General features: G+C 48.1%; 1 protein-coding gene across 2 annotated transcripts in view; it reads left to right on the top strand.

The window, feature by feature from the left end:
- Positions 1 to 24510, top strand: part of STAT1 (signal transducer and activator of transcription 1) — a 37282-nt gene extending 12772 nt beyond the window's left edge. For both annotated transcript variants that reach the window (XM_032860208.1, XM_032860209.1), the window contains exons 7-24: positions 123 to 214; positions 630 to 781; positions 2905 to 3063; positions 4603 to 4695; positions 6201 to 6260; positions 8533 to 8562; positions 8649 to 8742; positions 9844 to 9885; positions 11089 to 11172; positions 11587 to 11685; positions 12749 to 12884; positions 14251 to 14300; positions 14996 to 15090; positions 15870 to 16015; positions 17715 to 17900; positions 18947 to 19022; positions 19924 to 20026; positions 23785 to 24510. In XM_032860208.1, coding sequence (XP_032716099.1) covers positions 123 to 214; positions 630 to 781; positions 2905 to 3063; positions 4603 to 4695; positions 6201 to 6260; positions 8533 to 8562; positions 8649 to 8742; positions 9844 to 9885; positions 11089 to 11172; positions 11587 to 11685; positions 12749 to 12884; positions 14251 to 14300; positions 14996 to 15090; positions 15870 to 16015; positions 17715 to 17900; positions 18947 to 19022; positions 19924 to 20026; positions 23785 to 23799 — 1712 coding nt within the window. In that variant the 3' untranslated portion in view covers positions 23800 to 24510. The remainder of the gene's footprint in view (positions 1 to 122; positions 215 to 629; positions 782 to 2904; positions 3064 to 4602; positions 4696 to 6200; positions 6261 to 8532; positions 8563 to 8648; positions 8743 to 9843; positions 9886 to 11088; positions 11173 to 11586; positions 11686 to 12748; positions 12885 to 14250; positions 14301 to 14995; positions 15091 to 15869; positions 16016 to 17714; positions 17901 to 18946; positions 19023 to 19923; positions 20027 to 23784) is intronic.
- Positions 24511 to 24771: the final 261 nt, after the last annotated feature.

Consider the following 24771-nt stretch of genomic DNA (forward strand, 5'->3'; position numbering starts at 1 on the left):
ACTTGGATCTGTCAACAGATAACATTTGGATTCTATTTTTTCTAAGTGGATGTGAATCTTGGATTTAGTTGGTTTTGGTTTTTTTACATTTATACTTACCTGCCATCTCTCTCACTTCACAGAGCATGAAACCAATGGCGTGGCAAAGAATGATCAGAAACAAGAACAGTTGTTAATCCAGAAGATGTATTTAATGCTTGACAATAAGAGAAAGGTAGTGATTCACTTTCCAGAATAATGTGTTGCTTTTGTCACAGACTATAAGTAATGGACATGAAGTTTAGAATAGAGGAAACATTATTTTTATAACCACTTGGCTTAGAGCCCCAGGTGAAATATTTGCTTTCCTTTTTTTTTTTTTTTAAGATTTTTTATTTATTTGTTTGACAGAGAGAGAGAAATATCACAAGCAGGCAGGCAGAAAGAGAGATGGGGAAGCAGGCTTCCTGCTGAGCAGAGAGCCCGACGCGGGGCTTGATCCCAGGACCCTGAGATCATGACCTGAGCCGAAGGCAGAGGCTTCACCCACTGAGCCACCCAGGCGCCCCTTGCTTTGCTTTTTAAAAATATTTTTAAATTCAGTGATTAAAGATGAATTGACTTCACTTTGTCTCTTTCTCTCCCTTTAGGAAGTAGTTCTCAAAATAATAGAGTTGTTGAATGTTACGGAACTTACCCAGAAAGCCCTGATCAACGATGAGCTGGTGGAATGGAAGCAGAGACAGCAGAGCGCCTGCATCGGGGGGCCCCCCAACGCTTGTCTTGATCAGCTGCAGAACTGGTAAGTCTCCAAATCTGACCGCCGACCCCATGAGCCCATAAAGTGTACATTCCAGTTGTTAGTTGAAAGGACCCTGTCGAGACTTTTGTTTAGACTTTGATATAGCCCAGCTGCTTCTGGCCCTGGAAACATTTGTAAAACGCACATTTTTCATGCCTGTGGCCGAGTTCAGCCAAGTTCTGCTTGGTCTGGAGCAGTCCTCTCCCCACTGTGCCTGTCCCATGGGACACGTCATTCATGCCAAAACACTGGTGGCATAGTCCCCACATCACACATTTAACCGCTTGAGCCCTAATGTTTAATTTTAATTAAAAACAAAATAGCATGAGACATTTCCAGGCTTCTGTGAAGCAATCGTTTGGACCATTCACTCAGTCAAGTATCTAGTAAAACCTTATTAAATGCTGTGGGCCAGGCTAGGACCTGGGAACACACGATGAGTGACTCCTGGTCCTACCAGGAAGGAGTCTCCATGGGGAGGCGGAAGGTCCCTTCCTCACCCTGTGCAGTAAGAGGCCGCCGCTGCTCTAATGAGGGGCTGCCCAGGGTTCTGGGGAGGACGAGGGAAGCGGCCACCAGCAGAGTTTCCGAGAAGGGCTCTTGCACTGACTTGAGACTGAAGGGGAGTCCTTCCTGGAGACCAGCGAGGAGACCAGCAGGGACAGAGCAGAGGAGAGGAGAGGAGAAGCTGGGCATGAGAGGGGGCCTGCGGTACCGGGTACGGGATGGCTGGAGAATGGGGTGCGGTGCGGGCGGAGGAAGGTGGAGGTGGCAGGAAGCAGGAGGCTGCTGAGGCGGTTCTCACACCGCGCTAGGAACAGGACTTGACCCAGTGCGTGCTGATGAGCCTGGCGGGGCTTTTGATTCAAGTGCACGATCACTTCTCGGGTTTTATGTTTGTTTGACTTCGGTCACTCTGGCAGCAGTCTGGAGGATAGACTAGAGACAGAAAGGCCAGCCGGGTGACCATGAGCGCTCTAGTGTCGTCCGGGGGGGGCGACAGACCAGAGCAGGTGGCAGTGGTGGGTCAGAGTGGGGGTGACAACAGTTCCCGAGCGCCCAAGGACCACAGATCTCAGCAGGTTCTCTGAATGGCTTTTTTTTTTTTAAATTCACAATTAATACTTATTCATTTGTATTCTGTGGATTGCCTGCTTGTATTCCAAATTTCTGTTGGTTAGAACAGTGTACCCCCCACAATGGGCCTTGAGAACCAGTGACACCCCGCCCACCCCTAACCCCCACCCCCAAACCTCTCCTGCTGCCTAGGGAAGCCCTGGGCTGTCATTTGTCATGTTCCCATGTGTGCCGTGGTTTGAAGGAAGCTGGGAAGCCCCCGGTTAGGATCCCCCGGAACTGGCCCGCCGCCATCAGCCCGCCTCTCCTTTCATGGCCAAGGGCTGCTCCTTGGGTGCTTTGAACTGGATTCAGGAAATGAAACCGTGAAGCAGAGGAGATGTGTTCACTGGGAGAAGATCTTCCTCTGTTACTACGCCAGGGAGTCAAGCCGCAGTCGCACAGCCTGACTCGGCTCACAGGCCCTTCACTGGAAGGAAGGAGGGACCTGAAAGCAATCACGAGTTTCCTCTGTGGTTTATATTTTGAGTGTCTAGATTGAGCGCTTTTGCCACCTTCTTTCAGTTCAGTAAAACGGTAACCTTCCTTCCCTCTCCTCCTCCTGACCCCGGCCTGTCGTTCCCTCACCGTGCGGCTTCCCCAGCTTCCAAGCTGTTCTCTTGCTCCTCTGTGTCCTGATACACAACCTGCACGGCCCCTCGCTGCCTCCCGCATCACCCGTCATAGCATCTCCTTTGCTGTGTCCCCTGCCTCTGCCCTCCTCCCTGCCTGTCCTTTTAGTCCCGGTCATCGTGCAGGTCAGCAGAAGTCACAGGTCTCCAGCAGGCCCCACCTCCGCAGGTCTGGGCCGAAATCTGTTGGTTTCTTCCCCCCAAATAATACTCTCTAATGGCAACGTGAACCTTGTTCTCTGTGCAGAGAGTGGCCGCACGGATAACGTCAGGTGTTCTCTGGGGAACCCACTCGTCGGTTTCCACGGTTCCCTGCGGGCCGGGCGGCTTGGAGGCGGCTTCCGATCGGGGTCCCCGAATCTTGTCCCTTCCCAGGTTCACCATAGTTGCGGAGAGTCTGCAGCAGGTGCGTCAGCAGCTGAAAAAGCTTGAGGAGTTGGAACAGAAATACACCTACGAACACGACCCTATCACAAAAAACAAGCAAGGCCTGTGGGACCGCACCTTCAGCCTTTTCCAGCAGCTCATTCAGAGGTGACTTGAGGGGACTCGCTTGCACGTTCTGCAGTTACTTTACTCGGGGGAAATTTCATGGTGATTCAGGTCGTTTAAAAGTTTAATATGTTGTTAAATTGTTTTAGGGCGGTCACCTCTTCCTAAATGCCTTGTCCGTACCGTCCGCTCTGCGGCTCTGCATTCTTGTGGCCAGCCAGCCTGGTAACTCACCCATTCTACTGCTCCCTCCCCGGGGGCCAGTCTCTGCCGAGACCTGCCAGTCTGTCCTGGGGCGGTTTGTCCCCTCCTTCCCACTCCAAGGCCCCATGAGTTTCAGGCTCTCAGATCCTCTTGCCGAACTCGTGCAATCACCTCCCAAACATGTCCCTTCTCAGCCCCTGCAACGCTGTGCTTCCCCAAGCAGTGTCCAGCCTGGCTCTTGGTCACCTGCTCATCCAGGCAGAGCCCGTCAGCTGGACACTTGGGCCCCAACTCCCCGGCCTGGCCCCAGCTGACCACTCCAGGGTGAGCTTCCCCACACATAAGGCAGACCTTATCCGCACCAACTCCAGTCACTTTGCCGTGCCTCTCCTGTGTCCTCTGGCCCCCAGCCGCCTTCTTTGAACCTCATCTCAACATTGTAAGCTCCTGAGAGTGTCAGCTTATGTCTTGTCGTGAAATCTTCCCAGAGTTCCCAAACATGTTAGCTCCTGTCTGGATCTGCCTGGCTCTGTCTTTGTTCTTCTCCCATTCTGGATTCATTATGTAATTGTATGTGGATTTCTGTCATCTGTGACACGAACTGGAAATTCTTGGAAGACAGAGATGTGCCTTTGTCCTCTTTTATCCCCCACAAGGACCTTGTGCAGTGCCTTGATCATGAGTAGTTGTTCCAAGTATACTTCGTAGGTAAATGCACTGGGTAGAAGGATAAAGTTCACACTGCAAGTTTTGTGTGTGTGTGTGTGTGCTAACCTGACATAATAAAAAAAATATCCTCGGTTCCCTGTGGCTCATGTCCAAACAGCAATACCTTAGTGCTGTATTTTGAAATAGCGAGCATATTTATTTCCTTGGGTTTTGGAATGCAAATGTAATCCTTTTTTAAATGAAAATTCATATTTGGAAGTGTTTATTAGATAGTATTACCAAACTGTCTTACTAGAAGTACAGTTTTCCAAAGGATCCCGAAATACCATTTCAAATTATGGTAGCAAGCAATGTGTTACGTGGTTCCTTTTCAACTACAGTGAAATTACTTTTTTTTTTTCGTTTATTTTTATTTTTAAATTGAGATGTGATTGGCATACAACATTCATCAGGTTCAGGTGTAGGACATAATGACCCGAACTTGTATATATTGCAAAGCAATCGCCACAGTGAAGCCTACTTTGCAAATTCGGTTCTTCATGCAAATTCGTGTAACTCAGGGTTTTGCTTGTCAGAGGTGTCACAGATCATGCTCTGATCTCACACGGAGTGGAGATGTGGGACAGCTGTGCCCTCTAACCCGCCTCCTGTTGGTACTGCGTCAGCCTTAATGGAAATGCTAATCTGCACTTTTCTTGGAATTTACAGCTCATTTGTGGTGGAAAGACAACCTTGCATGCCAACTCATCCTCAGAGGCCTCTGGTCTTGAAGACCGGGGTCCAGTTCACCGTGAAGTTGAGGTAACCAAGATGAGATAGAAACCTTGCGCCTTGAAGTGTGCGCCCTCCCCTGCTACACCACACTGTCGTGGAGAGTACTTAGAGGAAGCAGTGGTGCAGTAGGCATTTCGATGTGAATTCTTATTTAGAATATCTAAGAGTCCATCTTTTCTATTAAAAGAAATAGAAATGTAACAGATACTTATGTACACACACGCACACACGATTTCCCCCCTGTAAATGTCATGTGCATTCACTGTAAAAAGGAATTCAAAAGGGCAAAACTGCATCTAGTAGACGCAGAAGTTCCCAGCAGTTTTGTGCCCTCCTGAGAACAAGCTGGTAGCCTGGGCTTTACGTAGCCCCGAGACCACATGCGTGTGAGAATATGGACTCGTGACTCGTTTTTCTGGTGAATGGGGTCATAGCTTTCCTCAGTGTTTCAGAGTTGTCTGTGATCTAAATATCTGTAGATCACTGTGGCAAACAGCCTAGTGGCAGTCCTCCCTCCCGGAATTCTCTTCATGTCTACACAAATACGGAAATAAATACAGTTGCGTCTGTGTGTGTATTTACATATATTTTCATACAAAGATACATACATACACACATATGTAATATTACCTACAGGATTTTAGTTTTAAAAACTAAGGTTCTGCTATACGTGTTGTTTTGCAACCTGTTTTTCTCCGTGATTATAAATGCAGAAGTGTTGCCATGTGAGAACTTAGGGCTGTCCTTTCTCTGTCAAATAGCAAACTTCTTTAGCTGTTCTTCTCCTGGTGAGCAGCTGGGCTCCAAAGAGCTGGCTATAGTCCTTCCTCCTGGGGTGCCGCTCAGTTAGGTCCCGGTGAGGTTCCCTGGCTGCTGGTGTTTCAGCATCACACCTGAGCACCCGCGGGCGCCGAGGACCCACAGCTAGAAGGGGCACTAGAAGCGCAGTCCCATCCGCCTGCGCCAGTAAGTGGAGCGGACCAGCGAGGGGCTCCTGCTGGAGGTCTCCAGCTCCTCAGAGAAGACACGTGCACAACTTCCGTAGTCCTTCCTTTGTCTTTCCACACCACCTGGAATGACCGTAGATGCTACCCTCTCTTTCCTCATTATGGGTCAGAGTTATTTTTTTCCCAACAGAACAAACATCAGATACAAGTTTTAGTAAAAAGTACATTTGCTACTTTTTTGCCCATATAATTGTCCCAAAGTAGAAATTTTGATAGAACCCAGTGTTGGCAAGGCTGTATAGGGAAGCAGGGACCCTCACTCACACTTGGTGGGAGTGGAAACGCTGCTCTTTCTATCAGAATTTAGTGTTAGAGCTTTGCCCCAGCAATTCCACGGTTAGGAATTTATACTGCAAATGCACTTAGAAAAAATCCCAGTAGACATATGTGGATGTCGATGCTATTGTTTGTAATAACTGGAGGGAGCAGAGGTTATCGACATGGCCACCCATAGGGAGTTGGCATAATAAATAGACTGTAATAGATAATTTTTAAAGTAATAATGACTTTTATTTTTCTTTGCAGACTGCTGGTGAAATTGCAAGAGCTGAATTATAATTTGAAAGTCAAAGTCTTATTTGATAAGTAAGATATCTTTTATATTATCTAAGATACACACACTATCAAGATGCTGGTTTTGTTAACCGGACATGGACTGATGCGCTAGGGCTATTTTCTGCATGATGGCAGGAGCTTTAAATTGATGGCTCCCATTCTGGACACTGGGAGCCTTGCCTAGAGCTGACAGCAGCAAGCTGGTGCCTTCTCAGACTATAAACAAATGGAAGAATGGGTGTGTTTTATGCCTGTGAGCTTGTACTGATCAAGTCTCGAAGCACTGGGCCTGGCCTGCCACCCCTCCTTCCTCCTAGGCCAGCCCCGAAGAGGAGGGGCCCTTGGGCTTGCACCAGGCTAAGGACTGTCTGATGCAGTGATTCTGCAGCCATTGTGGGTTGTTTCTGGAACACAGCTGACAGCATTTTGCAGAGACTGTGTGGGGCCTGCTGGATCCATCCTTGTCCCAACAGCAGGGACCCAGGGGTGGGCAGGAGCTCTCACAGGGGTCTAAACGGAGTAGTCCTATCCCATTTGCCCTTGGACGCTAGACCTGGACTAGTCCTGAACTAACCGCTGGCTCCCGCCCTGCCCCCACCCCTTGATTTTTTTTTTAAAGATTTTATTTTTTATTTGACAGACAGAGATCACAAGTAGGCGGAGAGGCAGGCAGGGGCGAAGGGAAGCAGGCTCCCCGCTGAGCAGAGAGCCCTATGACCCTGGGATCATGACCTGAGCCGAAGGCGGAGGCTTTAACCCACTGAGCCACCCAGGGGCCCCCACCCCTTGATATTTTTAATGCTTTAGTGTGTGTGTAACGTACTCATTTAGCAAGTTTCAAAACCATTTATGATGATGCAAGTCATCTTCCTCCGGGGTTGTGTCTTTCCGCTAATACTGTTCTGCGCTGTGCTCTGCGCCTTTGTCTTTCCTGCCATCAGCTGTGGTTTCTCTGTGTGGCTGCTTTTGGTGCTTAACACATCACCCCAAAACATCAGGCTTAAAACCCAAAAGCTTATTTCTCTTATTCTGTGCACTGTGGGTGGCCTTTCTGGTCTGGATCAGCTTGATTGTTGCTGGGGGTGTCCAGTGTCTGAGGTCCTGGCTGGGATAACTGGGCCCTTCTCCGCGGGGTTCTCAAGGGGCTAACCTGGGCTTTTTTGCATGGGGACGGCATTCCGGGTGGGTAAGAATAGCCACGTGCGATGCGTGGGGGGGTGAGACTTGGAGCTTATGCGGCAATCCCTCCTGACCATTCTGTGGGCAGATCCCAGTCGGAGTCACCTGGAAGGTTCCAGGGACAGGGAAATACACTCGTATCTCTTGAAAGGAAAAGTGGCAGATGTTGTGGCCGTTACACTGTGCTCTGTCTCTCCTTTGGTTTGTTACTGCTCTTTGGTCCTTTCTCTCTGTTCCACTCTGGGTTTTCTTCTTAGCTCTGATGAGGCACTATCATGCTGTTCCTTTTTCTTTAAGTTCCACGCCCCCCCGCCCCCCACCCCAGAACTGGGGACAGTTGGTCACTCACTAATGGTGATTGTCATTCACAGCAATGCTGAGCTTCTTGTTGAGCTAGGAAAGGTCGCTGGCCCATGTCACTGTGAGCGTGTTAATGACTTCCATGTCACTGTGAGCGTGCTAATGATGTCTGGGCTCCGCCTCTACTGACGGGTATCTGGGAGCCCAGAACGTGACAGAGTCAGCATGGCATTGATGTAAGAGGCCAGGCTGCTCGAGATTGAACCTCAGATTTAAAACTTAAACTTGACCGTTTCCTCCAAATAACTGACTATCCTGGTCCTTTCATAAAAGCATTAAGGATCAGAGAGACTAAAAAGAAGGATTTGGCTGTCATGCTGGAAGTTCCCTAATCGCACAGCTGCGACGGCTCTCTGCTGCGCGCGCATAGCTTGGGGCCTCACAAAAGGCGGGCAACTGCTCAGGAAACAGCCGGAAACGTAGCTTACTGACATCTGCAGAGGGTGCGCTCGTGCCCTTGCACCCGTGGTCTAGCTCACCACTCTCGGCGTCCTGCAAGGTGGGCGCCGGCAGCACCACATCCTACAAGTGAGACGTGAGGCCTGATGGTTTATTTGCCCAAGGTCACTCAGCAATCCTTGGCAGAGCTCATGTGGGTCAATTCGGGGGTGGGGGGCGAGGAGTGAAAGGACAGAAAGCCCACAGGTGTATATTTTGTATGGTCTTTTACTCTATTGTATACTTCTGCGTCTTTGTTAAAGCTCATCTCAAAATTTAAATGCACATACATGATTTTATATATATGTGTGTGTTTCTTTTTCAGAGATGTGAGTGAGAGAAATACAGTAAAAGGGTATGTTAAGCACCTTGTTCTGGATTTTACTGTCTTTGTTTGTTTAGAAGTTCCAAGCCTCTTAAGTACTTCTGCTCCGTGTCTAGATTCAGGAAGTTCAACATTTTGGGCACGCACACAAAGGTGATGAACATGGAGGAGTCCACCAACGGGAGTCTGGCGGCGGAGTTCCGGCACCTGGTAGGAGACCAGCTTTCCCGTCTCTCTGGGTTGTGTGTGGCTTGGTAGGACCCATCTTCAATGCAGGGGCACCCGGTTCGCTGTGTGATGTGGACACAGCCCTGGAGAAGGCTTTCTAGAGTGTGTGGCCGCTGACTTCACGCTGAATCTTCATTCCTCCTCCTCACCTCAGGCCCGCTCTGCCCGTGCTCTGCCAGTCTCTTCTCCAGAGATACTTGCTGGGGCACAGCCGTCTCGGCGAAACATTCCATAACCCAGTGTACATGTGAGGGACCTGTGCCTGGTGCCTCTGCGACCTCAGGGATCACTGATTGTTGCCCCCACATCCTGCCTGCTCCTTCTCCCTGCTCCAGGTGTGGCAGACCCCCGGAGTCTCTCCTTGGCCCATTATTCACTTTCTCCTTCCTGGCGGTCTTGCCCCCGACCACTGCCCCGACCACTGCCCCCACCGCTTTGTCTCCAGCGGAGTCGGCCCATCCCGCCAGGCCACAGAAGTCCCGCAGGGGATTTTAAGTGCCTTTTGCCTGCCTCTGTGAGGTGGTTCTGACATGTTGTCCCTGACCCTGGTGTGCTCCCTGGGCTGGAACCTGCAGGTAGGGTCACTGGCAACAGTTCCATAAGCCGGCAAATTCATAGTTCACGAAGCTAGACCTTACATGAGAGCCTCAGTCCAGACGTGGGGGTCGCACATGCCCAGAGCTGCTCTCAGAGCTCCAGAATGCTTCCATTAAAACCTCAGGGATTGAAGTCCTCTTGAGGGCAGGCTTAGCTGTGCCCTGAGCAGGGTGGGGGCGGGGATGAAGCAGTTAATGAAAGTTAAGGGGGATCCTTCAGAAAAGCTGGCACAGGGGGAAGGGAGCAGGCTGTGATTTCCTGGGATCCTTCCATGTTCACGTGTGTCCGCATGGTTTCCGGGTGCTGGAAAGGGGCACTTAGGCTTAGGACCCCACACAGGGGTCATTTCATGTCTTGTTCTGCACTCTGAAAATCATTTCACATCCTTTATTCTTTCTGAACCGTGACTTCGTTCTGATTTGTAGATGAAAATAGCAACTGTGAGCATTATCATGCCGTTTACTAAGGTGGTTTCTTGTTCTGTAGCAACTGAAGGAACAGAAAAATGCTGGCACCAGAACTAACGAGGTGAGTCCTTTTCTGTTTTGAATGGTCTCTAAGAGGTGGGTGTGTCCAGGCAGGTTGGCTCAGTGCCCCTGCACCTCAAAGAGGGGTCCTCTCCCGCAGGGGAAAGGATGAGCTCTGAGACACAGTGTATCTGTGATACCAGTAAAAAACCCACTGCCTTCACGCTTTCTGTTTGTCAGATGATTTCGCACACGATGTCGCTGGGCCCTCCCAGCGGGCTCCCGAGCTACTCACATCTCACATGCAAAGAAAATGGATCCCAGGGAGTTTGTAGGATACAGCTAAGGATACATAGGAATTACTGTGTGAGCTGGAACTAGAGGCTGGTTTGGGGACTGCCGTGCTGAAAACTGAAGCCTGGCAAGAGGGTTTTCTCACCCCTGCATTCTCTACCCAGAGGCAGCGTCGTTCTGACCGTTTCCTTTTTACAGCCAGATCCCCGGGGAGGAGGGATGACTGTAATGCGTTAAAAACTGAACTGTGGACAGAGGACAGAATGTCTGGAGTTGGTTTGGTATGGAACGATTTCAGGCTCTGTGCCCACGTAGCAGGCGGGCCTTGCAACCACACCCAGCAGAGGTTGCGTGGAAGAGTGGGACGGACCCCGCTTAGCCCTGGTTTCGCCTTCACTCTCACCGTGACCTCCCAGCTCCGCTCCTGTGAGCAGAGAGAGCGGCTGCTTCTCTCCTGTTCTCAGTTGCTGTGGTGCTCCCAGGAGAAAATGTGTATGAAGCCACTTAGAAAACTGTTATATTTCTACACCGGGAACTTTCTGACCTGCCAGGCTTCTGCATTTCAGTCCTTCCAGTAACTAATCCCACCTGGAACACGTGTCTGCTCCACCGGCTCGCCCGGGGTTGGAGCCGGACGGGGCAGCAGGCAGGGCGGCTGAGAGCCGGGAAGCTTCTCCTTACCAAGAAACCCATGAGAAGCTTCTGTTTCCCTACTGACATTTTTTCCGTTAATCTGTAACCCTGGCCAGGCTTTCAGAAATCTTGTCCTTAAGAGAACACGGAGATACAATAATTGAACCTGGGGTACATTCGTGAAAATGGGAATTTTTTTTCTGAATTGCCTTTGGTTGGTTGGCATTCAGGCTCTCTGCAGCCCTTTTTAGTCCTTATGAGGTCCCTGAAAGTTGCAGGATGTGTGACTGAATCACTGTATTCCTTTTTTTTTCTCTTTTCCCGTCTCTCTTCGAAGGGCCCTCTCATCGTTACTGAAGAGCTTCACTCCCTCAGTTTTGAGACCCAGCTGTGCCAGCCTGGTTTGGTCATTGACCTCGAGGTGAGACTTACATGGTCAGACCTGGGAAATTTTATTTATTTCTCAGTTTTTGTTTTAGACATATTGACTTAATTGCTAAAAAGGAAGATCTTTCTCAGCTAATACTATCTTGATGTTAACTGAATGGTTCAGGAAGCTAAAGAACCGAATTCAGCTTTAAAAAGCTGCAAACTAAATGTCCTAGTTGAGGTGTCCTATGTTAAACTATTACATGAGGCAAGGAGACTTATTTCTTAATTGAATGGTAGAATGAAAAATAAGCTACGGACAAAAGTTAACTTTCCATTTTTAGTGTTCAAATATAAAATACATGCAAATCTGCAAATCACCCTTTGCTTAGTTTTAAGGCTACACAGTGGTCTTCAGGTGATACTTCTGTGATTCGAATGATTTCAAGGCCTTTACCATTTTTAGACGACCTCTCTGCCCGTCGTGGTGATCTCCAACGTCAGCCAGCTGCCGAGTGGTTGGGCCTCCATCCTGTGGTACAACATGCTGGTGACAGAACCCCGGGTATGGAAAACTCATCTCCTTTTGCTCAGGCGCTAACCATCATGTGGTTTCTGCATATCTCACAGTGCCCCTCAGGGCCAGAAGTTGAGAGAAAAGTGACATAACAAGTGCTTTCATTAAGGACCTTCAGTAATTCTGGAAAAGGGAAGCACCTATATATATTAGAAATGAGAAGTGTGGTTTTCCTTCTGTAGGAATAAGCTCAGGCAATAGATTTCCTATGACTTTTACTGTGGAAGACTTGATTTATTGCTTTTCTTAAGAAAGTGTATATATCTGCTAAATCTGCACGCTCCATTCTTAAGTGTGCATACTCACTGTTAAGTACAGCTGATTCTCATTATTCCCTGCACTTACATTCTTTTCTTTTTCTTTTTTTTTTTTTTTTTTTTTTTGGCACTTACGTTCTTGAAAGTCACTTTGAACACTGAATTAGCAAATGCTGAATGATGGCTACTGGACCTATCGATATGTGGCCTTGTATGCTTCTGTTTAAAGATGCCTTCTCTAACACATCTGTTTTTGCATTCACATTTTGCTCAGGCCAGCAGCACTGTAGCTCATGCCTGAATGAAGCGCATCTAAGTGCTTGTATTTGCTCCGTGAGGCCCGTGGTGGCCATCTTGCACTTAGGAACATCAGGTGGCACCGTAGTGCTATCCTTGTGACCATTTTAAAAATGAAATTTTTAAAGAACAGAAAAAAAACCCAAAAGGCAAAGGACACTTGCTTGTGGTATGTGCTGAAACAAGAAGGCAGTTGCGTAGTCTGATTCTCCTGGAAACATCCATGTCAGGTGACTCCAGTCTTTCACCGCTTTATTCATGGTGTCCACAGATGACTCCAGAAGTGCCACAAGGAGCCATTTGGGGGTTAAAGTAACTTTGCATGAGTAGATTGCATTCACAAATGTGACCCTCCAAATAACGAGAATCAATCGTGTTTCTCTTCTGTGAAAACTTGTGTGTATCACAGAAACTAGAACTGAACTTCGGGACAGATCTGGGTCTGAGGGCCTTACTTGGGACTGACGGCCTAAGCTTTTAGGTATTTTTTTCTCTAGAATCTGTCCTTCTTCCTGAACCCACCTTGTGCACGATGGTCTCAGCTCTCGGAGGTGCTCAGCTGGCAGTTTTCTTCTGTCACCAAAAGAGGTCTCAATGTGGACCAGCTCAACATGCTGGGAGAGAAACTACTCGGTAGGAATTTTCTCCATATTAGAAAATTTAAATTCATAAAAATATCTGGACTTGTTCCTTTCCCCTCTTTGCTCTCTCTATTTTGATCAAGGTAGAAGAGTGTTTAAAAAAAAAAAAAAAAAAAAAAAAGTCGGTTGGCTTTCCCAGCTGCAGCTTTTTACAGCTAAATGAGAATTACAGCTCACCTCAGAAGTAGGTTAAATTTTTTAATTTAAAAAAAACTAAAAAGAATCATTTCCCAATTATTTCTTGTTAACATTACTGAGCAGGTTCTAAGGGAAATATTTTTGAATTATATAATATATTAGTTGTGGCTAAAAGAAGTTCCTTGATGAGAAAAATGAAGTCTTATTAACCTAAAAATGAGAAAAAAGTAAGTCCCCAGCATAGTGAAAATAGGTAAGGTCCTGGGCCACCTACTCCATAGGGTACACCCAAGGCTCTTGTCTCAGTGTCCAGGCCATGATAGAAAATTCCTCTTCAATAGCTAATGTCATGGATTTATTAGTCTTCCACAAAAGGAAATCAAAGACCAACTAGCCTCAATCTTCAATGAATGAGAGTATCTGAACTATTTATTTAAAAATCCACAGGCAACTTTTTTTTTTTCCAAATTTGCTTTCTATATGAAGAATTGTGTATATTGCAAACACCAGAAGCCTCCTCCTAACCAAGCAGCTCAGTATGCCTTCTTGTGGCCATGTCGCTGTCACAGTAGGGGGTCTTACACCATTTAATAAGATGTAAGAAATCACCTTATTCCATTTCCTTATTTGGTGAGAATTAAGACAGATATATTTTTTGCCTATAATGGCTTATTTGTGGTTCTCTCCAAAGAGAGATGACAGGCTCACACCTTTGATGGCCTGGGCTGCTTTAATTTGTGAAGAGGAGAACCCCTCAGCCTCCTTCCCCTCTCTCATGTCTCCCACTTGGCTTTTGACCTATATCGGCCTCCCTCAGCCCATGTCCTGTTTGGAGAAAGGCTGAGGCAAATGCCCAAATAATATCCAAAATAAGCTTGGACAGTCAAGTGTCAGTGAAATAGATCACCTAGGGGTGATCTTGGTCTTGGTTTGAAGCTTGAGAAAGCTCCGAAGGACCTGTGGGAGAGAAGCCTGCTGAGGAGGGAGGCGGCGGCCCTGGGAGAGGATACTGCATAGGACAGGGACCAAATAAAGGCTTCTCCAGAAAGTACAATTAATTAGCATCAGTGTGTCTCAGAGTATCAACCATATACATAGTCTTTCTCTTCTGGGTGTTAGCTCTTTGAGAGGATACACAAGAGCCATCTTGGTTAGCCAGTCTAAGAAAAGCTTCAGAGTCCATTTCTGTTTGCTGAAAAAGCTTATTTTTATTTGGTTAGGTCCTAATGCTGGCCCCGATGGTCTCATTCCATGGACAAGGTTCTGTAAGGTGGGTACTGTTTGGGTTTTCTACACTCTGAGTTCTCGCTCTCTGTTGAGGTTCTCCTGTTTTTTGCTGTGGTAGTTACTTATCTTTGTGCTTATTTTGGCATGTTTGCCCCTGGCCCGGGGAAACCCGGGGGCAGGTTGTTTACTTTCCTTCAGTGCAGAAGGTCAGTCTCCAAGTGTGAGTCTGACAGGAAGCTCCTGCGTGTGTGATAACATTCTTTCTATCTGAAGTGAGCCTTCCGTTTACCCACAGCAGTCCCTTGCCTGGCAGCATTTAGCCCCGCCCATGAGAAGTGCGTGGTCTGGGCCGGCTTGGATGCTGATGAGTTTCCCCAAGCCTGCTCCAGCAGTGCGACCAGTTGGAGGGAGTAATAAGACCCCTCTGGAGTGGCCAGACAGTGCTGACAAGCTCACGCTACTGGATTTTACTAGCAGGAGGGCAGCTTCTGTTCTGTGATTCACTGTGGAGGTCGTTCCCTGGCTGGTTCACTACAGTTTAGAGAGGGAAGCAGAGCCTGGCCTGGGACAGAGCGAGCGAGCAGTGTCTGTGTAAGGGGAGGGGCGGCTCAGTGGGGGTGGTGTTAGTTTTGGCAGCTGGTCACGCTTTGAGAATTAAAATCTGATGGTGGGAAGAGGCATGATAATTCACGATTTTGAATTTCTTTGTTCCTAATGTGTGCATTTGTACACTTGCAGGAAAACATAAATGATAAAAATTTTCCCTTCTGGCTTTGGATTGAAAGCATCCTTGAACTCATTAAAAAACACCTGCTCTCGCTCTGGAATGATGGGTAAGGGCCATCGATCAATTTATTTTTTAAACGTAATTTTAGCACAGGCTCCTACTGCAAGTCCAAGACCCACCTGACCTGGACAGGCCTCACAATTCAACAAGACTTGCGAGCGTCTCAGGAATGGATGCTTCCGGGCTGTCCTGACAGGGCTGCATGATAGTGGAACCTCATCAGATTAAATTTACACTTTCATAATCTATAGATAGGTATTTTCAACACTTAAACGGGATTTTTTGAGTGCCATTCGTGCATTCACTCATTGAACAAAAACTTCTTAAGCACTGATTTACTGTATTGCCACTAGGAAGGAAGAAAACCCTTTTTACCTCAGTCAATGGTTTTTACCTGACTTACTGCCAGGGGCAGTTGCTGTTTCAGCAAAGGCTTTAACTTTACCAGAAGTGGTAGAACATAGAAGGACATCGTCCGAGCCTTCATCTCCCGTACGAAACATGCAGGAACTCGGACATTTTCACGGCCTTTAAAAATCACGGGAAACAAAGGGTCCTCAAGTAGACACGCCGGGCCCCTGCGCAGCCAGTGCGTGCGGACCGTCCGCAGCATCCCCCGGCCGGTGCGGATGACGGGCTCGGACTTCCACAGGCACAGGCACAGGCCCAGGCACAGGCCAAGCGCTACCGGAAGTGGCGAAGCGGGCGATTTCCCGCACCTCGGTCGGGCTCCACATTTTCACCTCGGTTCTTCCGTCGGGTCTCCGCAATCGACCTGGTTTCCAAGCCGACGCTCAGCCCACCTGTTTCTCTGTCCCCACGCAGGTGTATCGTGGGCTTCATCAGCAAGGAGCGGGAGCGCGCGCTGCTGAAGGACCAGCAGCCCGGGACATTCCTGCTGCGCTTCAGCGAGAGCTGCCGCGAAGGCGCCATCACGTTCACGTGGGTGGAGCGCCCCCAGAACGGAGGAGGTGAGCCTGCGCGCATGCGTACCCCGCGGGCCCCCCCTCCCCTTCGGGTCCCCTGCGCAGCCGCGGTGCGGCCACAGCCCAATGGCTGCCAAACCCACCCCCTGAGCGTCGCCAAGAGGGTGTGATACGTCGCCAGGAATATTCGTGGGTCACTGCCCGGGTGGAAGTGACGGGTGAGAAACAGACGAGGCCGAGTGCTGCTCTCTCTGTCCCGCCTGCTACCTATAGGGCGAGGACACCCACTTTGTGGAGGCCTGTGCCCCCAGGGCCGCGCGGGGAGGCCCCCTGGAGGCGCGCAGCCCCCGGCAGGCTCCAGGTCAGGGGTCCTGCGCGCCCCGCACTGCCCTTGGCCCCCGGCCCTGCGTGCAAATTGAGCAGGGGCAAGTCTGGCTTTGTTGTCGCGGGTGTTCGCGTTTCCTTAGATGAGTTTGCGGCGGAAAGACGCCCAGCACCGCCGCACCCTGCAGCAGGGTCCGGGGAGAAGGCCGAGCCTCGGAGAGGACACGGTAGACACGGTCCTTTCCGCACTTACTCTCAGTTTGCGCTCGGGGGGAGCTGAGGGAACCCAGTGACTTTCCTGCCTTCAGGGGACAGTTGCGAAAATGGGGCATACTTCAGTTCTATTTTTTTTTTTTATTTTTTTTTACTTAAAGATTTTATTTATTTATTTGACAGAGATCACAAGCAGGCAGAGAGGCAGGCAGAGAGAGGAGGAGGCAGGCTCCCCGCTGAGCAGAGGGCCCATGCTGGGCTCGATCCCAGGACGCTGAGATCATGACCTGAGCCGCAGGCGGAGGCTTATCTGAGCCACCCAGGCGCCCCTATTTTTATTTTTCTCCTAATGAAAATTGAGGAAGGCTGGGATTAGGGTCAAGGGTAGGCGGTAGATGTCAGAAGCGGCCTTGTCCATCTTCTCCAGTAGTGCCTTTTCCAAGCTAAGTGAGCGATGGAGGCTGGTCAAGCCGGAGGCAGAGCTGAGGTCCTTGGCATCCAGAAAGCTTAGGCGGGGCAACAGCAGCTCCAGACCTCTGGGACGCTGGCAGCCTGCACATTAGGGCAGAGTCCCTGCAGCACCCGTACGGCAGCCTCCGGAATGTGTGCACCCAAAAGTGAGCTTCTGGGTCAGTCAGGAGGCGGCATTCAATTGACGTCTGGGAGTAAAACCACGAGTAAATTAAAGGGGTTTATTGCGTTAAGGATTAGAAGAAAAAGTAGCAAGTAGGATCATTTTTTTGTTTCAAAAATTGGTTTCTGGGTATTGCATTAATTATTTTAGTAAAAAATTACAATCTTCAGTCTGAAAAGAAAAGCAACTGGAGAGTGAGCTTATTTTTTATTAACTTAATCTGTGGCTGGCTTGAGCCAGGAAGATCCAGTTAGTATTTCTCTAGCTGCCCACAGGTGGGGACATCTTGAAGATGCAGGCTACTGAAGATGTTTAATAAACCTCTTATTGCCAGGTTTACCAATCTCAGTAAATAATGACAAGGGCAGTGTTGTTGCATTGTCTTTATGTTTCTTGTTTCTCAGAAAGGATTCTGATTTATTCAGAAATGAAGCAACATGTTTTATTATAAGACCTATATCGTGATTAGTTCTTACCAGGTTTGCTCAAATCCATGAACTCTGCAATGTTTTGCTTTTCTTCTCTGTTGTTTTGGGATTAGTCCATGGGACTTACTTGGATCTTCTTTTTTAGAACCTCACTTCCATGCCGTTGAGCCCTACACGAAGAAAGAACTTTCTGCTGTTACTTTCCCTGATATTATTCGCAATTACAAAGTTATGGCTGCCGAAAATATTCCAGAGAATCCCCTGAAGTATCTGTATCCGAATATTGATAAAGACCATGCCTTTGGGAAATACTACTCCAGGCCAAAGGAAGGTAGGTGGGGGAGTGAATGGTCACCACCCTTATGAGCAATAGCACAGTTCGCCCATTCCTGGTATGAGGAGGTTCTCACTTCCTCTCTGCCCACAGGTTTGCTGGAGCCGGGGTTTAATAGCACACACCGCCCTTGGCTTCCTGGAAGTGCATGGCGCCTACGCAAGCTTCACCCTTGCTGCGGCATTAACTCCCCACTTTCTTTTGAATTGCTGTAAGCAGGCTTTCTAAAGATGGTATAAACCAGCATAGCTGAAATATAACATGTTATTTGGCCTGATACAGTAAGAAATGAACAAAGAATTTGGTGTTTTAGGAGTGTTGACAAAATCCATTTCTGGTCTTGTGTATTTATTACGTTATTTTTCCACATGCAGAGTGGTAAAAGGTGGGAACACCATGGCCAACTGATTGATACCAGCCTGTTCCTGTTAAAATTGGGAAAACTAAGGCCCAGGAGAAACAAAACTATTCATTTAGGGTGATCTGATTAGTTTATGAGATCATATTATTCCTAGTGATTGTTGTTAGGAGCAGACCTGAGCTTAGAACAGGTCTCCTGCTTCTTCTTTACCAAATGCATTTGAGAACTTTCACATTAGGTGCTCTGGTTTGGAACATGCCAACAGAGTTTTTATGTTCCAGAACCAGAAATCTCAATATCCACAGAGTTGCTTTGGGAAGAAGATGCCGCTAGCTGTACCCTGCCAGCCGCATATATCGTACCAGCCAGGCTAGGACCACTAACCCAGATACAGCTTTGCACATTCTGTGCTCCAGCTTCTGTAGGATTTCAAGCCTGGGAAGGAGAGAGCCTGCAGCTTGACTTCTGTTCTGAGGTCCTCGACTTTCCCCTCTAGGTTGCTTCTGCATTCCCACCAGAATTTGAGGTGATCCAGGCAGGGAAGTCACAGCCCCATAATGCTACAGGACCCTAACCTGACTGTTAGGGCAAACAGTAAAATTCTGATCAAAGAGAACATTGATCATCTGTCCTTGGGTAAATCCTGCTAACAGAAAGTTGTACCTGATGTGTTTGCTTCTAGCCCCAGAACCAATGGAACTCGATGGCCCTAAAGGAACTGGATACATCAAGACAGAGTTGATTTCTGTGTCTGAAGTGTAAGTGAACACAGAAGAGAGCCATGTTTAAAAACCACAGGCCCGCCCCGCTCCTGCTTTCTCATTGTAATTGCTGCTGCTGCCACCAAAGTTGGACTTGTTGGAAAGATCCTAACTAGAGATCCTGGTGCCACTGCCTATCAGAATTTTACTGCCTTTATAAAAACAAACAAAACAAACAAACAGAAAAACCCCCAAAACCCTAAACACCACCATCACCACCCAAGGTTGTATTTAAGTACCCCCCCAACTGATACTTTGGAAAAGTATAAATAAAATGAACAAAAATGGATCACAGTGAGAAAGTAGTTCTTTTCAATCGAGGAAAGGCCAAAGTGGTGATTGAGATACATTTTTTTCGCTTGCTTTTATTTTGTTGTTTCATTTTATAAAAGGTAGAAAAAAATTTGGAAAAGTCATTGTCAGTTATTTGGCCCGCAACACTGTCTTGGGGTGAATGGATGTAGTCTTCATGTAAAAACACTCTGGAGCAGCTTTATCTGCATACAAACCTCAAGGTAGGGATGAGGGACTCCCCAGACACTCCTCCGGAGCTTGGAAGCTTGGAGCTTCTCAGCCCCGAGGCATCGGCCTCGCAGGGTGACGCGCTGTCCGCGCTCGCCCGCACCTTTAACCAGGCAGGAGCGGCGCAGGTCCCAAGTCTGGCTACTTCTCACTCACGTCTCTAGAGTCCTGGACGTTTCCCAAGGGGCTGGGCTGGGGACAGGAACCTCCTGCAAACTGTACTTTTCCAAATGTCGTGCACGAGCAGATGCCCTGAGCCAAAGTAAAGATCTCCAGTGACAGTTCCGTCACAGGCTGAAGACGAAATGTCCAAGCTGGCACCACCATGTTCACGATCTCAGTGTTAACATTTCCTTTTCCTCTCTCCCCATTCTAGTCACCCCTCTCGACTTCAGACCACAGACAACCTGCTACCCATGTCTCCCGAGGAGTTTGACGAGGTGTCACGGATAGTGGGTTCTGTCGAGTTCGACAGTATGGTGAGTACCCGGTGGCGACGGTGCCGGCTCTTGCCGAGCAGGTGTCTCTGGGGCAGGGAGGGCACCTGCAGCTGCTCAGCTCAGCCGCGGGGTATCTGCAGCAGCCTCCGGCAGAGCCGTCCATTGACGTTTTAGACCAGCCCTAACCAGTCAGAGCCTGCTGTACAGAAAGCTTCCTCAGCACCAGGATGCTTTATCCCTGGCACTCGGCACTTTCCAGAAACTAGATGACATTTCAGGTATTTCAGACTTTCACCTCTGCCCTTTGAAGTTGTTCTTGCCGAAATTTCATATGTTAAGGAACTACCGTTTCTCTGATAAGAAAATGTTTTCCTTCAGCCTGTTATTTCAGCACTGTGTCTGGACGCAGGAGTGTTATTTTTAGGGAGAGCGAGGACTGATGCTTGGCAGTTAGCAGTCCTTGGAGGCTTTACCAGTGACAGGAGAATCGCTCCACCTGCTTCGTATTTGAGGACCAATCTGTGCTGCTCGCAGCTGCGGTGGTCGGGCGCTTGCCAAGAGTAGCAGGTTCTAGGAGTGAAAGAGTTATGAGTGTCACGACCAGAATAGGAACAGGGTTGTCTATAAAAGAGAGAATCTATTGCCTTTGAGAGAATGTTTTTCAGTAAATCAAATAGTATTGTTTGCCTGTCGGGCCGAAATCCATCCTCCTGAAGACTTTTTTGGTCGGCTGGAATTTTGCTGACACTGTTTAATTTGGAGCACTTTTCCATGGGAAGCTGTTCCAGTTTATTTGTTAAAATGTGTTTACTCCTTTAAAAAAGTCTTGCTTGAGTTATTACCATCCTTTCTTCATCAGTTTCTTGTAACTGGTACCGGCACAGACCGTGTGCTCAGGGGACAAGGCGGGAGGGCAGGGAAGGGAGAGGTGGAGAGGGGGTGCCACCCTTCACACACCTGGGATCATATAGTCTTGTGTGCATGTGACATCAGTAACATCTGTTGAGAGTCAAGTTTCTGGTATGTAACCTTTCTCTTGGTCCCTTTTTCTCACCTGAAGAAGCCCAGGCTGAGACTTTTAGAGATCTTGATTTCTTACACCTTCCTGATTGTTGAAAATGAAAAAAGTCACTTCTGTTCCTGTTGGCACATGTAAAATGAACGTTTTCTATGGGCAAGGACTCCTCTCCTGTTGGAATGTAGCCCTCAAGGCTACTATAAAGTACTTTATAAGCCCAACAGAAAAACGGAACAAATGCAAAGCCCTCTTCTGGGAGTGTAAGATCTGTTGACAGAACTACAAAATGGCTGACCTTCTTTCGTGCCTTCTTTGTTGTTCCTGAGCAAGGTACATTATCATCACAGTCAGCCCCATTGGTAGGTGAGACGTTCTGTGTACCGGGCACCCCACCAGGAGTGACTTCATCAGTCTTCACAACTACCTTCTGAGTTAGCTGTTACTGTTCTCAGTTTTACAGTGTGGGAAAGGAGCCCCCCCATCCCAAGCTGTCCAACTTGACTAAGTGGTGGAGGGAGCATGGGAATCCAGCCGGTGGGTCTCTAGCGTGCAGGCCGTCCCCTCGCCTGGAACGCCTCCCAGAACAGCAAGAGCTTCCTTTCCTTCCAAACATCACCGCAGAGAAACTGTTTGCACAGGACTCCCTAGGTCTCGTTCCAGTTTATCAGGACAAAGGCAGCGCGGCCTTCGGGTGGGAAGCGTGTGTTTGGGATTCGGAAGTCAGAGTTCCAACTCTGTCATCACCATTATTCCCCTTGACCTTAAGAAAATAAGATGGATTAGTTGTGTCCATCTGTGCAAGCGTGTGACTGACTTTCTCTGTGCTCTTAGAATGCTACTGGGAGAGGGATTTAAATTCTCTAAATGAATGCCAGGAAATGGACACCCCCCCCACAGCCATTCCATCCAGATGATTTCATTCATTTCATTTGTAGGGCAAAAGAAGTCTGTTTTGCACACCCACACGCATACACACACATCTCTCTCCAGGTTCAACCTTTAGAAGACTGAGAGAGCTAGGAGAGGTGATAATATGGACAAGGCACTGACTGGACAAAATAAAAGCTGGATTAGTCCCCAAACTGGGTGGACTCTACTTCATCTCATATGATCTGTCCTTGACCTTGGCCATGACTTCTGTCAGCATCTGCTTTCTGCTCCTGATGGGAGAGCATATGCTGTGAAACAGAGTAGCCTCTCCCGGGGCCTGCTGTTTCAGCCTCGTCTGCAGGTTGCCACTCTGGACTAGGGTCAGGACCAGGAGGGACTGCGGGCCCCTGAGGAAACTGTCCGAGAGAGACAGAGCACCAGTGTTTTCTTCAGGATGACTTGAGTATTTGTTTAGTCTGGATTTCCTGTACAACAAACTTCTTCCTCGGGGACTACATGAGAACCAGTGTACTCTCCTGCCAGCCTTTGGCAAAGCTGATAATAACAACAGGAACATTTATTGACCATCTCTCGTTCCTTCTGCTGCACTAGGCACTGCACACCGTCTCTCATTTAATCCTTCCATCACGTCCTTCTGCCAGGTCCTCTTAGCCTGCTTTGGAAGGACAAGACCTTGAGATTTAGAGAGGCTGGGTGATAAGCCACAGTCACACATGCTAGTAAGAGATGGTGACAGGATATGGGTCCAGGCTTTCTCTCCTTCTGTCTCTCTCTTTTTCCCTCTCTCCAAAAGTCCACTCTCTCAACTACGCATTTCAGCCACATATTGAAACGTAGGGGCCAAACCTTCACTGCGCTTTCAATCCAAAATAATGTTCATAAGAGCCCACTGGGTCCTACCCATCATTGAGCACTTAGGATTAAAAATAATGGACTCATTGTAGAAACAACTATAAGTCATTACACATTCTGACTTGATTGTTTGGGTCACTCTGTGGCTTCCTAAATAGGTACTAGAGGAATTCTCCAAAACCTTAAAGGGCAGTTCCCAAGAGGCTTACAGTCTAGTCCTGTGTTTCTCTTGGTATTCTGGGAGTCTAGTAATTTTCTGTTTCAGAGGGCTGTTCTCTGCCTTGTGGAGTACTTAGCAGCACCCCCGGCCTCTGCCCCCTAGAGGCCACTAGCACCCCCAGACCCAAACCCAGTCATGATGATCAACCACATCTCTAGACGTTGCTGGAGGGCAGACCCAGGCTGGTGAAGAGCCCCTGGCCTGTGGGAAGAGCAGCAGGATTGGGGGGTGGGGGTGTGAAGCTAGGAAGTCAGGGGCAGGCTGGGATTCCTTGGATGCGCAATTTACTGCCCACAAGGTGCGCTGCTCCCGGCACCTGGGCAAGAGGCTCTCCAGGGGGAAGGGCAGGGCTGCCTCCAAATTCTGTGTCTCTAGTCTGTACCTGAAAGGCATTCATTTATTATTCCCACTGCGTGGCCTTTAAGGAAAAGTCATCATCTCACCCGTGCCGTCCTCCCTCGGGCACACAGCTCAGCACTGCCTCGCTCTTGTTGTGTGAGAGAGGATTTGCCACGTTGCTCTGCCCCCAGACTTGCATAACAGCAGAATGCTTTATGCGGCCTGCATGACTGGACAGAATTAAGCCGGCAGGCTGCAGAGGAATAATCCATCTGCTTAGATGATATAAAAGGTCTCGATTAGTCCAGGAAAAAGGATAAATAGCACATGTGAAGGCCCTCCGATGTCACAGTGGTTATTTGCTGTGGAAGTGTCTTCCTACTACCCCATTGCAGAACCGACGAGCCGTGTCAAATGTGTGGGTCTGCATTTCCTAAGAGCTGTGTAGTAAACTTAACCACATTTTATCTTTTACAGATGAATGCAGTATAGAGCATGAATTTTTCTCATCTTCTCTGGCGACATTTTTCCTTCCCATCTGTGATTCCCTCCTGCTGCTCTGTTCCTTCACATCCTATGTTTCTAGGGAAATGAAACAAAGACGAACAAATTTGCTGCAACCTGTTGATAGCAAGTGGATTTTCCCCCAATTCAGAAACGTCTGTTACTCTGAAGGGCTTCATGCATCTAATGAAAGGTAAAATTGAAAGGCCCTCTCTGTAGTGTGGGTTTTACAAAGAAAAATATCCAGGTACACTGAACACGTCAGGGCTAGAATGGGAATCCTTTAGGAAAGGCGAGAAGTTGAGCAGCATGTATAATGCTGTGCACAAAGTCCGTGCCTGGCTGCTGTTACAGGCTGTTGGATAGATCACACGGTTACTTAGGGAACTTCTTGATGTAGGATTGGCAGATTTCTATTCTAGAGAATTTTTACTTGTTCCCTCTGCTGCAGATATGGCTGGAGGTTTTCTGTTGGGTTACCTATGAAATCGTTCAGAGCTAAGTCACACAGAATGACATCAACTGTTTATCAAAGTAGCCATCCTGTATCTGCACAGGGGGTAAAAGTTGTGTTCTTTATTTTATTACGTTTTCCACGCTGGCCGTTTAAAGCTAAAAGCAAATTCTCTCTCTTGGGAGACTTAGCTTTTCCGTCTGTTATGGCTATATGATACTGGCTAGTATCAGTAGAAGGAAATACGTTTCCCGGACTCTTGAGTAGTTTTTTTTTTTTTTTTTTTTCTGTCTTAAGCCTTAATGTCCAAAGCTGAATATATCCCACCTTCTTCGCAGTCACTAGTAAATGAAATTATCTTCACATTTCTGTCATGGGAGCCAGGCTATTAACAACCACTCTCTCGAGACAAAAATCCTGTTACTCTTCAAAAAGTTGAAGTTAATCATAGATTTAGACCAACTCAGAAATTTAGTTCATGTTTCTTAAATGGGTTAATGTGTCTT

Source organism: Lontra canadensis, unplaced genomic scaffold (assembly GCF_010015895.1).
Source record: "Lontra canadensis isolate GAN:19392208 unplaced genomic scaffold, GSC_riverotter_1.0 scaffold18, whole genome shotgun sequence".
Taxonomy (NCBI): domain Eukaryota; kingdom Metazoa; phylum Chordata; class Mammalia; order Carnivora; family Mustelidae; genus Lontra; species Lontra canadensis.